The sequence below is a fragment of the Sceloporus undulatus genome, chromosome 3 (assembly GCF_019175285.1).
Source record: "Sceloporus undulatus isolate JIND9_A2432 ecotype Alabama chromosome 3, SceUnd_v1.1, whole genome shotgun sequence".
Lineage (NCBI taxonomy): Eukaryota > Metazoa > Chordata > Lepidosauria > Squamata > Phrynosomatidae > Sceloporus > Sceloporus undulatus.
This window is the reverse complement of record NC_056524.1, coordinates 2512458-2525989: the sequence shown is the minus strand read 5'-3', so window position 1 is coordinate 2525989 and position 13532 is coordinate 2512458. Positions and strand designations below refer to the sequence as shown.

Here is a 13532-nt window from a genome sequence, read left to right as displayed (position 1 = left end):
AGAGAGAGAGAGAGAGAGAGAAGATAAAGAGAGGAAATAAAAAGGGAGGGAAGGAGGAAGGCTGAAAAAGATAGAAGGAAGGAAGGAAGGAAGGAAGGGTGGAAGGAAGGAAGGAAGGAAGGAAGGAAGGAAGGAAGGAAGGAGAGACAGCTATAGAGAAGGAAAGAAAAAAGGGAACGTAGAAAAAAGGCATAAGAAAAGGAGAGAAGAAAGGAAAGGGAAAGAGAGAGAGAGAGAAGAGAAAAAGAGGAAAGAAATGAAAGAGAGAGGAAGGAAGGAAGGAAGGAAGGAAGGAAGGAAGGAAGGAAGGAAGACAGGCAGAAAAGGAAGGGAAGAGGGAGGGAAGGGAAGGGAAGAGAAGAGAAGGAAGCTCCAGCCAAGCTCCAATGGGGAGCCTGGGGTTCTGCCAATGGAGGAAAGCAATGGAGAGACCTCCGAGGAGGGCTTACACTTTCGGCGAAGGGCTCCATGCCTGGCGCCCATCCCCGGCCCAAGAGCGAGAAAGCCAGCAGCACCAGCAGCACCAGCAGCAGGAGCTCGCTCGCTCTCCGCTCCGTCCGCTCGGCAGCCGGCGCCTGCTCCTCCTCCTCCTGCTGCTGCTGCTGCTGCTGCTGCTGTTCCTCTTCTCCGCCTCCGGGCTCCGTCCGGCCCCTTCTGCCGCCCTGCGTCCACATTGCGGACACAACCCGGTTTGATCCCGCTTGAAGTGCCTCCTGGGCTCCGTGCTATGGAATTCTGGGAATCGGACTCTGGCAGTGGCAGTAGAAGAGACTCTGCTCTGGGGCCACCACAAACTCCGATTCCCAGAATTCCATAGCACAGAGCCCAGGGGGCACTTCAAGTGGGATCAAACCGGGTTATTCCTACAGTGCAGATGCACCCCATCAAGGCAGCTCCTTCAGCCAGGAAATGTCCTGGGGGTCCCCCAACTGGCATCTCCCCCATAGAAGCCCCCTTGAACTAGAAAAGAGCGGCCTTTCCTTTCCAGAAAGTGGGTTTCGATGCTGCCTGGGGCCCTGCAAGAGGGAGCAGCGCCTGCCCTGCCTGAGGGCCCCTGCCTCCGGAGCCCCTGGCCCTGAGTTCAAAACCTGGGCCCCAGAGAGGAGCCCCCCTCGGGAGACACCTTTCCCTGGGGCAGAGCGGCAAGTGCATCTGAATGAAGGCCGGGGACTTTAGGAGGACAGCTCCTGCTGCCAACTCCTTCCTTGCAGTCAGTCTCCGAGGGGCTGCAACTATGCCTCCCTCCAGATGGAGAACTGGCAGGAGGTCTCTTGCAGGCTGGACCCTCCAGAAGGGTTTTTGAAAAGGGGGGCACTGAACACTAGGAGCCAGCTCACTGGGAATTCGGTTCAAGTCTCGGACCACGACTCTGGAGACCAGGGTTCAAATCCTGGCTCAGCCATGGAAACCCATTGGGGGACCTTGGGCAACACTCTCTCAGCCTCAGGGGATAATAATAATGATAATCATAATAATATATTTCTATCCTGCTTTTCTGTTAGCAATCAACCAAAGCAGCTTACAAGTAAAACCAGTTCAATATGCAGTGCATGGTAATATATATCACATCCCCAACTCTCCCCCCCAAACAAGATTAAACACACTGAAATTGAAATTAGTCTATTAAAATAATACGAAAAATCACAATAATTTTACAAACAGGTTGAGTGAGGTATAACATGTGAAACGTGATGGGAGGTTTATCTGGCTGAGGGAGTCTACTCCGGGAAAGGGATGGCAAAGGCAAGCCTCCTCTGAACAAAGCTGGCCAAGAAAAGCCAGCAGAAAACAAGGTTGCTCCCTCCTCAAAGTGACACCCTTCAGATACTTAGACAGGGCTATCATATCACCTCTTAACCGTCTCTTTTCCAGGCTAAACCTCAGCTGTTCCTCATTGGGCTTTATGGTTTCCAGCCCTTCCACCATTTTGGTCATCTTCCTCTGGACACACTTCAACTTGTCTACATCCTTCTTGAATTGTGGGGCCCAGAAATGGACACAGGATTATCAGGGACGTAGCCAAAGGGGGGGTCCAGACCCCCCCCCCCTTCCGTTAGATAAAATTAATGGTGCGTGCTGCTGCGCCACTGCACCCAAGCCTCATTATAATGGTGGCACTTAGTCTGGACCCCCCCCTTCCCAAAATCCTGGCAACGTCCCTGGGATTATTCCAAGTGGAGCCTGACTAGAGCAGAATAGAGTGGTGCTATTAATTCCCTTGATCCAGAAACTACACTTCTATTGCTGCAGCCTTAAATCGCATTGGCCTTGTTAGCTGCCACATCGCACTGTTGACTCATGTTCAACTTGGACTCCCAGATCCCTTTCACATGTAGTTTCATTCATCCAGGTGTCCCCCATAATCCTATATCTGTGCATTTCATTTTTCTGCCCTAACTGCAGTGTTTCAGTGTTGAATTTCATTTTGTTAGCTTTGGCCCAGCTTTCTAGTCTATTCAGGTCATTTTGAATTGATCCTGTCCTCTGGAGTATTAGCTATTCCTCCTAATTTGGGGTCATCTGCAAATTTGATAAGTAAGCCGCTCTATTACTTAATAGAAGTCACTGCTAAAGACCTCATGTTTCTCTTTAAAACTTTCTGAACTCCTACCTGGAAATGCTGAATGTTTTGAGTTGTGGAGGTGAGGAACCAACATTAGAGGAAAGGAGGTTTCCCAGGGCATCAGATGCCTAATAGAGATTTCCCCCTCCTTTTAGTTGTTCATTCATTCCACTCCATTTGCCCCTGTAAAAATGCTCAAGGCAGCCAGCATCGGGGGAATATCAACAGCACGAAGATAAACTAACCGACAAACAAGGAAGCAATATCACGATGAAATCAGATAAGAACAGAGAAAAATGGCAGCCAGCTAAAAACATAATTCAATTAGGAACACAGATTAAAACACAGAGCAGCGGAGCAAAACAAAACAAATCAGCGCAGCCATCCAAAGGCTGGCTGAAATGAAGACAGTCAGCAGCAAAATGCCAGCAATGCGGGAACTTCAATGGCTTCAATCTAAGGTACGTTTTATTGTTTATTTATTTGTTTATTTATTACAGGAGATAAGCTTTGAAACAGTTAATCAGTGCAAGATTATCCCAAAAAACTGATTTTGCTCAAGCAAACAGCTATGGGCATAACAAAGCCCTGACAAAGAAGCTTCTTTTTACTAAGTCTTTTTATGCTCACCTAAACTCCCTTTCCTCCTCATCCTCTGTCCAGCTGGACATTTTTAGTAGCATCGGCATTGGGAGAATGGTTTAGGAGGGTGGTAAAAATGTAGACTTTTCAGAGTCAACTTGCAATAGTTTATGCAATAATGTCTGAGCTGGGCACAGAGCAATGGATTCAAATTATAAGGGGGGGGGGGGAAGCTTCCACTTAAACATTAGGAAAAACGACTGTAAAAGTGGCTTGACAATGGGCAGCCTCAGTGAGTGGGGGTCTCCTTCTTTGGAGGTCTTTAAACAGAGGCTGGATCGGCATAGGTCAGGAATGCTTTAGCGGTGGATACCTGCATTGCAAGGGGTTGGACTGGATAATCTCTTAAGGTCCCTTCCATTGGACAAACCATCTATGGCCATGGCAAATTTTATCCTTTCCATAATCATCCTAACTCTTCTGTTCTTGCTCATGAATAGCTTTTGCCATATTGACCCACAGTGTGACATGGTTTGGTTTTCAACTATGAAATGTTGGGGGGGCGGGTTGCAATTGTGCCCAGAAACTGAGGTGAAGCGGGCAAAGCTATTGCAACAGGGAGTTATATGCTCCCTATCATTGTGGACCGTCTCTTTCGCCACAGCATTTTGGATCTGGTGAAATTCCAAAATACTTTCCAAAACCAAGTGGGGATAGGAAAGAGTTGTTCCTGAAATCATAGGGAGCTGCAACTGCCAGTCAGGGAAGACAACACTAAGATAGATGGAGCAAGGGCCTGGATCAGTAGAAGGCAACATCCTCTGATCCTATATCCATGGTTCTTATATCCAGCCAGAGCCAACCAACTCTGAATCAGAATCCACAGAGCTGGAAGGGATCCCAAGGGAGTATCCAGCCTAGTCCCCTTCTGCCTCGGAGGAAGACACAATCCAAGCACTCTCCGTGACTGATGGCCATCCAGCCTTTGCTTAAAAATCTACAGAGAATTAGCTTTAGCTACTTTGAAATCAGAGAATCCTCAAATTGGTAGAAACCCCAAAGGATATCCAATCCAACCCTTTGCCATGCAGGAATATGCAATCCAAGCCATGACTGTAACGGATAGCCATCCAGCCTCCATTTCAAAACCTCCAAATAGAATTCATCACCCTCTGATGCAGCGTCTTCCACTGTTCTTACTAGCAGCAATTCTTCCTAATGTTGAGATGGAATCTCTTTTCCTGTAGTTTGCCTCTGTTCTTCTGTGTCCTATTCTTTGGAGCAGCAGAAAACAAGCTTGCTCCCTCCTCAATATGACCTCCCTTCAAATATTTAAACAGGGCTATCATATCCCCTCTTAACCTTCTCTTCTCCAGGCTAAACACCCCCAGCTCCCTAAGTCTCTCCTCAGAGAGCTTCATGGTTTCCAGACCCTTCACTATTTTGCTCTCCCTCCTTTGGACACATGGCTCCAGTTTCTCAATGTCCTTTTTGAATTGTGGGGCCCAGAACTGGACACAGTATGCTTATCAAATTTGCAGATGACACAAAATTAGGAGGAATAGCTAATACCCCAGAGGACAGGATGACAATTCAAAATGACCTGAATAGACTAGAAAGCTGAGCCAAAGCTAACAAAATGAATTTTAACAGGGAGAAATGTAAGTTATTGTACTTAGGCAGAAAAAAATGAAATGCACAGATATAGGATGGGAGACACCTGGCTTAAGGATACTTGTATATCTGAAAGGGATCTAGGAGTCCTAATAGACCACAAGTTGAACACGAGTTGACAGTGTGATGCGGCAGCTAAAAAGGTGAATATGATTCTAGGCTGCATCAATAGAAGTATAGTGTCAAGATCAAGGGAAGTAATAGTGCCACTGTAGTCTCATCTGGTCAGGCCCCATCTGGAATAATCCTGTGTCCAGTTCTGGACCCCACAATTCAAAAGGGATGTTGACAGAATTGAGTGTGTCCAAACAAGGTCCACCAAAATGGTGAAGGGTCTGGAAACCATAAAGCTTATGAGGAAAACCTTAGGGAGCTGGGGATGTTTAGTCAGGAGAAGAGAGGGTTAAGGGGTGATATGATAGGCCTGTTTAAGTATTTGAAAGAGCGTCACACTGAGGATGGAGCAAGCTTGTTTTCTGCTGCTCCAACAAACAGATTATGGAGCAAAGAATTCAAGCTACAGTAAAAGGGATTCCACCTAAATGTTAGGAGGAACTTCTTGACATAAGAGCATCTCGACAGCGGAAGGCACTACTGCCTTGGAGTGTGCTTGAGTCTACTTCTTTGGAGGCAGTTTTTCAACTGAGGCTGGATGGCCATCTTTTGGAGATGCTTTGATTGAGAGTTCCTGCATGGCAGAATGGGGTTGGACTGGATGGCCCTTGGGGTCTCTTCCAACTCTAGGATTCTATGATTCAATTCAGGTAAGGCTTGACCAAGGTAGAATAGAGTGGCACTATTACTTCCATTGAAATGCACAGATATAGGATGGGTGACACCTGGCTTAATACTATTGACGCAGCCTAGAATTGCATTGGCTTTTTAGCTGCTGCGTCACATTGCTAACTCAGGTTTAGCTTGCGGTCTACTCCAAGATTCTTGTCGCACTTACTGTTGTCAAGCCAGATGTGTCACCCGTCCTATAGCTGTGCATTTCACTCTTTCTCTCTCAGTGCCACACTCAACATTTCCCCTTGCTTTTGCTCCATACACTGGAATCACTCAATTCTGCAACATAACTTACAACAGTGAGATTTTTGGACCACAGCTCGCATTCAATTCCCAGGTGAATATACTTGGAGTTGTAATATACAGAAGTAACTTTTTTCCAAGATGAGGTTTACAATCTAGGGCAAGTCTTGCCCTCCTCCTTCCACAAAGAATGACATTGCCCTCCCCGCCTTCTCCAGATTTACTAGCATCCATTAGCAGCTGAAAACCTATTTATTCCTGCATCCCTTCCACTGACTCTCCATCATTGCACCCAATAAAACACACTTGTAACTGAGGCTGGGCTTTTTCCTGCTTTACTGCCTTACAGCTTCCCATTTATTTTCTTATTGAAAGATTTCAAACCTGCTCTGTATCAAAAGATGGCAGGTGAAATCCATTCTAGCAGGTTCAAACAATATAAAGCATTTATATATATTAATAGGCTTTTTATTAATTGTATTTAATTTATTAAAGCCTTCTTGTTGCTATTTTTGTTGTGTGCCTGAAAGGCATTTCTGACGCATGGAGATCCTAAGGTGGACCTTTGTTGTTGTTGTGTGCCTTTAAGTCATTTCATTCTAAGTCTAAGGTAGGCCTATCATGAGGTTTTCTTGCACATATTTGTTCAGAGGAGGCTTTCCATTGCCTTCCTTGAGGCTGAGAGAGTGTGACTTGCCCAAGTGGGTTTCCATGGCTGAGCAGGGAAGCGAACTCTGGTCTCCAGATCCAAACAAAAATCCATCAGTGATACCTTTACTGGCCAACCAAAATGCACAATATACTTGTTGCAAGCTTTCAAAGCTCCATGGGCTTCTTCATCAGACAAGATGTTACAAACCATTATGATATGATAGCCCTGTTTAAGTATTTGAAGGGGTGTCATGTTGAGGAGGGAGAAAGCTTGTTTTCTGCTGCTCCAGAGAACAGGATCTGGAACAGTGGATGCAAGATAAAGGAAAAGAGGTTCCACCTCAACATTAGGAGGAACTTCTGGACAGTAAGGGCTGTTTGAGGATGGAACACATTCCATCAGAGAGTGATGGAGTCTCCTTCCCTGGAGATCTTTAAGCAGAGGCTGTATGGCCATCTGTCGGGGATGTTTGACTGAGAGTTCCTGCATGGCAGGGGACTTGACCAGTGGCATCACTAAGGGGGTGGGGGGTGCAGACCGCACCAGGTGACACCCTAAAATCTTGTGGTTAAGTCTCCCTTCTCTGCAATTCGAAAATCCAAACTATTCCAGAAAGCATGGGGGACTGAGATAGTGAAGCCTTTGCTTTTGGAGGATTCAATGTACACAAACTTTGTTTCATACACAAAATTATGGCTGTAAGGTGGTGGTAGTAGTGTTCTGTGCCTTGGAGTAATTTCTGACTTATGGCGACTCTAAGGTGAACTTATTCTGGGGTTTTCTACAAGATATGTTCAGAGGAGCTTTGCCATTGCTTTCCCCCGAGGCTGAGAGGGTGTGACTTGCCCAAAGTCACCCAGTGGATTTCATGGCTGAGCTGGGAATCGAACCCTGATCTCCAGAGTCATAGTCCAAAGCTCAAACCACAGCACTATGCAACAGTTAAAAAATATAGCACCTTCTCTCCTTCCATCAGAGCCTTCCCTGCAATGCAAGCAATTACTCACTAAAAGCTTGCTTCAAGAGAAAAGTCAACATTGCAAACAGAGGTTTGCACCGTAACCATCCAAGAATGTTTGGAACTGGCACCCTTTTAAGAAAGTGACACCGTTCTATGAAACTGACACCCGTCTGCAATGTGTTGAGTGTGTACTCTGAAGCAACGCACATACACACCCCTTTTATTATTGGCTTGGTGGCACCCTTGTGCGGCTCAGACTGCATAGTTCTGCTCTGCATTTCTGTCCCCTGGCTGCCCCCTCTTGTCCGGAAAATCTGTTTCAACAGTTCATAGGAGTTTTGTCACACAGCGACAACCGGAAGTGCAAACGGGGTTTATATCATGAAATCACGCATTCGCGATTAAGATTTTTCACACGACGTCGTGATTAAAGTAACATGATTATCCCGGGAATATCTTGTGAAAATCGCACAATTGTGCACATTCACGATAAAAGGTTTTCACACGATGTTGCGATCAAAAATGATTAAAGCGCCATTAACCCAGGAATAACCAGGCAATAAACAGCAACAAATCATTAATGGGAAAATCCCGTGAATGATTTGTTGCTATTTATTGCCTGTTTATTCTCTGGTTATTCCCAGGATGATGACCACTGTGTGTGAAAATCTTAATCGTGCTTTAATAGGAATTGCATGATTTCACAGGATAAACCTCCTTTAAACTTCCAATTTCCTCCCATGTGATAAACTCCATAGAATCCTAGAGTTGGATGATATCCCCCAGAGCCATCCAGTTCAACCCCTTTCTGCCATGCAGGAATACACCTTCAAATCACCCCCAACAGACTGTTTAAAAACTTCCAAAGAAGGGGACTCCACCACCATCCAAGGCAGTATTCCTCCCCTGAACAGCTCTTACCATCAGGAAGTTCTTCCTAATGTTGGGCTGGAATCTCTTTTCCTGGAGCTTGCATCCATTGTACCAGGTCCTAGTCTCTGGAGCAGCAGAAAACAAGCTTGCTCCCTCCTCAATGTGACATCCCTTCAAACTTAAACAGGGCTATCATGTCACCTCTTAACCGTCTCTTCTCCGGGCTAAACATCCCCAGCTCCCTAAGTCTCTCCTCATAGGGCTTCATGGTTTCCAGACCCTTCACCATTTTAGTCCCTCTGGAGATGCTCCAGCTTCTCAACATATCCTTTTTGAACTGTGATGCCCAAAACTGCACACAGTATTCCAGGTGGGGCCTGACCAAAGCAGAATAGGGTGGTCCTATTACTTCTCTCAGTCTAGAGACTATGTTTCCATAGATGCAGTTTATAATCGCATTGGCTTTTTTCGCTGCCGCATCACACTATTGGCTCGTGTTCAGCCTAACTAGCTCGGTTTTGCTTTTACTGCTGTCAAGCCAGGTGTCCCCCATCCTATAACTGTGCCTTTCATTTTTACTGTCCAAGGATAGTATCCTATATTTCTCCCTGTCAAAATTCATTTTGTTAGTTCTGGCTCAGCTTTCTAATATATTACAGTCACTTTGAATTTTGATCCTTTCCTCTGGGCTATGAGCTACCCCTCTTAATTTGGTGTCAAATTTGGAGTCTTCAAGCATGAAGAACAATTATTCTGTCATGTGTTGAAAAGTTTGGTCCCCGCTATTTTGTTCTGTTCTTTTTGGGAGATGAATGCTGTTGTGTTTCTTTTTATTTTGCATACATAGGGGAGCCAACAAAGTGACTGATGCACATTGCAACCAATGCATAACAGGACCAATGCAGAATGGGACTGATACACATTAGTCTATTATGCATTGCTCCTGCTGTGCATTGGGACACCAACCAGAGAGTGCCGATGTGCATTGCTGGAACATGATGTGCATGAGTATCCCATTGTGCATCTTCACATTTCACTAACAGGGTTCCTTAGCACTGCTGCAACATAGCTAAGCAGAAGCAAAGTTACATAAGTAGACCGCGATAGAGGATTCCAGCCATTATTGTTATCTGTATCCTGTTAACAGGCAAACAGCGAACGCGTAGCACTGTTTGCAAGGGAGGCACGTGTTTTATTACTTCGGGATTCAGCCACGCTGTTTGTCTATTTGACTGAGCAAACATGGCTCATGGCTTCAGAAAGGTCAAAGCTGCCCCTAAAGTTTGGCGCTGGCAATTCACATAAGAGGTCCAAGCCAAAGGGAGAGTGGGAGAGCTGGGAGAGATCAATGCCAACTGCTTTGCTAGGCAAGGCAAGAGTTATTTGTTTCCCCAATATGAGAAAAGGGTTTGCAAACACTCCAGAAGTCCCATGGGGGGAGGGGGAGAATAACACAGCTGAGTCTTGTGTCCAGTGTTCTCCTGGTATTTGCGCATCCTCAAGTACTCCAGGGAATTTCTTCATCCCTGCTTTTTCCACACAAGAAAGAGTACTAGAGATCCTACATCAGAAGTGCAAGTTACACATTACCATGTGGAATTGCACACTGTTGGTGCTTTGCAACCCTTCAGTTTGGGCAGAAATACACATGGTTTTGCTTTGCAAAAAATAAGGGGCTTTGTTGCAAAGAAAACATTTTCTGCACTGTCTGTTCCATGCTGAAAACAAGTGTGTATTGCATGGGAAACCGTGCCTACTCCTGCGCACAATACTTTTGCTCGAATACTTTAGGTGCACACAAGGAGAATAACACAGAGAAATATTCATTTTCTGGTGTTGCCAATTCAGGATCAGTCCAGACCCAGCCGTTTCTGAGGAAAAAACTGCCCAGGGGAGGTCATTAAGCCTTACGCACGGAGTAACTTGCTCACTGCTTATCATTCAGAAACACTTGAATATAATAGTGAAGTCGAAAGCTTTCATGGCCGGCATCCATAGTTTTTTGTGGGTTTTTCGGGGCATGTGGCCATGTTCAAGAAGAGTTTCTTTCTGACATTTCACCAGCATCTGTGGCATCTGGCATCTTCAGGGAAAGATTAAGAGATTCTCCAAAGATGCCAGCTGCAGATGCTGGAGAAACGTCAGGAATAAACTCTTCTGGACTATGGCCACTTAGCCTGAAAAACACACAGAAAACTAGAGAATATATATTTTTTCTGATTAGACGGTAAGACAGAAATCTTAGCTAAATGGGCTCTTCCCAGAGTAAGGTGGAATGAAGGGGATATTCCTTCTCAATAGATGCTTCTAGCAAGAAGGTAGTTGAAGAGCAGAGTAGAGGGTGAGCCCTGGCACTCCAACTGGGAGAGGAGGAGGAAGCTCATGACAAAAATACATACAAATAAACAAACACACCCCACAAGTCTATCACAGGAAGGAGTCAATTAAGCTTTGGCAATTGTTGCAAACTGCTGCTAGAATCATGGAATCCTATAGAGTTGGAAGTCAGCCCCAAGGGCCATCCAGTCCAACCTCCTTCTGCCATGCAGGAATACCTAGAATCCTAGAGATGGAAGAGACCCACAAGGGCCATCCGATCCAATCCTTTTCTGCCATGCAGGAAGACACCATCCAAGCCCTCCCTGCTTGGGACCGATGGTCACTCAGCCTCTGTTTCAAAGCCTCCAAAGAAGGGGACTCCACCGCATTCCCAGGTAGTGTATCCCACCATTGAACAGGGCTTCTCATCAGAAAGTTCTTCCTAATGTTTTGGTGGGATCTCTTTTCCTGTAGTTTGTGGCTGATCTGGAGATTTGCAAATAATCATTTCTTCTTGTTTGGAGATACCCCCCCCAAAAAAAAAACCTGGAGAAATTGCCCTCTTGTCTCCCACTTCGTGGACTAGGAACCAGATCCTATCTGATCTTGGAAGCTAAGCATGGTCAGACCTGGTTAATCCTTGAATGGAAGACCAAAGATGAATCCCAGGTGCTGCAGGCTCTATTTCAGAGGAACTCTGAATATTCCTTACCTAAGAAAACCGAATGAAATTCATGGGGTTCCTATCAATCAACAGATGGATTGGACAGCCTAAATACCCTAAAAAGCACCAGATCCTGTCTGATATTGGAAACTAAGCAGGGTCAGCCCTGGTGAGTCCTTGGAGGGGAGACCACCAATGGATACCAGGTGCTGGAGGCTTTATTACATAGGAAGAAGCTGAAAAAACTCCTTCTGAGGATTCCTTGTTTAAGAAAACCCTATGAGAAGTCAAAGGCTTTCATGGCTGGCATCCCTAGGTTTTTGTGGGGTTTTGGGGCTATGTGACCATGTTCTAGAAGAGATTATTCCTGAAGTTTCAGCAGCATCTGTGGCTGGCATCTTCAGAGAATGAAGATGGCGAAACATCAGGAATAAACTCTTCTAGAACATGGTCATATAGCCCAAAAAAACCTATGAAATTCACAGGGTTTCCATAAGGCCACAGGAGACTTGAAGACACATATACATATACACACAAAGCATAAATACCCTCAAGGCACCAGGTCCTGCCTGACCTTGGAAGCTAAGCAGGGCCAGTCCTGGTTAGCCCTTGGATGGGAGACCACCAAGGAATCCCAGGTGCTGGAGGCTCTCTTTCAGAGAAAGGAACTGTCCAAACCACCATTCCTGAGGATTTCTTCCAAAATCCTTAAGGAGCCCTGGTGGCGCAGCGGTTCAATGCCTGTACTGCAGCCACTCACTCAAAACCACAAGGTTGCAAGTTCAAGACCAGCCAAAGGGCCCAAGCTCAACTCAGGCTTGCATCCTTCCGAGGAGGGAGCTAAAATGAGTACCCAGACTGTTGGGGGCAAATTAACTTACTTGCTCATTAGCTTACTTGCTGTTCACCGCTATGATCTTTGGAATAGCGGTACTGCATATAAATAAAATAAAACAAATAAAACAAAATAAAATTCATGCAGTCTCCACGAATGGAAGGGCAACCTAGAAGGCAAATATACACACACACACACACACACACACGTCTTAGAAGCTACAATCTTGGAGGCTAAGAGGGCCAACCCTGGACAGTCCTTGGGTGGAAGGCCACCTACTAATACTGGGTGCCATAGGCTCCATTTCAGAGGAATGAACTGGCAAAAACATCTCTTCCTGGCCTAAGAAAACCCTGTTAGAGAGCCCCTATAAGTCCACCTGTGGATGATCCATGAAACCTAGAAAGACTCCAGTCCTGAGGTCTGTCAACCTTCTCCTTTTCTCCTGCAGCAAAGGGAACACCAGGGAAAGTCTTCTTCTTCCTAGCATGCATGGAACAAAACCTGCCAAGATTTGAATCTCTACAGTTCCTAAACAAGAGGGTGCAAACTTTGGGAGAACTGGAGGCTGCCGGGTGTACAAGCTTTTGAAGAGCAAGAAGGAGAAAGCCTTTTCACCTCCATCTCTGTGGTCCACTGAACCTGGAGGCAGGGATGTCTAAACCCCAGCTGAGCAGCAGAGAACTGGAATTTACTGGGGGAACTGGGTTAAAAGTACCCTGAGGGTGGCCAGAAACCAAGCTCAAGAGATTTCCTTCAGCAGCCCCAGCGGCACACTCTCTCAGCCAAAAACCAAGTGAGGCAGCCTGTAATGCAGCCCCAGCAAAGTAGCCACTGACTATGGCCTGGAGGCTGAGAGAGTGGTGCCTGTGTGGCCCCTGAGGGACTGAGCGGAGGAAGAAGGAAGGATGGGGGCTTTTGGGGAACAGAGGGAGGGAGGGAGGGAAGGGGGAAAGAAGAAGAATAGGGGGGGAGGGAGAAGGAAAGGAAAAAGAGAAAGAAAGATGGATAAGAGGAGGGAGGGATGGAGGGAGGGAGGATGGAAGAATATAGAAAGAGGGAGGGATGGAGGGGAGAAAAAGGGAGGAAGGAGAAAGAAAGAAAGAAAGAAAGAAAGAAAGAAAGAAAGAAAGAAAGAAAGATGGATAAGAGGAGGAAGGAAACAAGGCACGATGGATGGAAGAATAGGGAAAGAGGGAGTGAGAAAGGGGGAAGAGACAGAAGCAAGCAAGCAAGCAAGCATAGGGAAGGAGAGACGGAGATGGAGACAGAGAGAGGAAGGAAGGAAAACTGAAAGAAGAAAAGAAAAGAGATGATGGAGGGAGGGAGAGAAGGAAGGAAGGAAGGAAGGAAGGAAGGAAGGAAGGAAGGAAGGAA

General features: G+C 46.0%; 1 protein-coding gene across 2 annotated transcripts in view; it reads right to left on the bottom strand.

Moving 5' to 3' along the window:
- The window catches only part of PDE2A (phosphodiesterase 2A), a 528828-nt gene that overhangs the window by 262597 nt on the left and 252699 nt on the right, over window positions 1-13532 (bottom strand). The window contains exon 1 of one of the 2 annotated variants that reach the window (XM_042457506.1): window positions 450-583. The exons of the other annotated variant lie outside the window; for it this stretch is intronic. Coding sequence (XP_042313440.1) covers window positions 450-470 — 21 coding nt within the window. The 5' untranslated portion in view covers window positions 471-583. Of the gene's footprint in view, window positions 1-449; window positions 584-13532 lie in introns of those variants that run through there. 2 annotated transcript variants of the gene reach the window in all.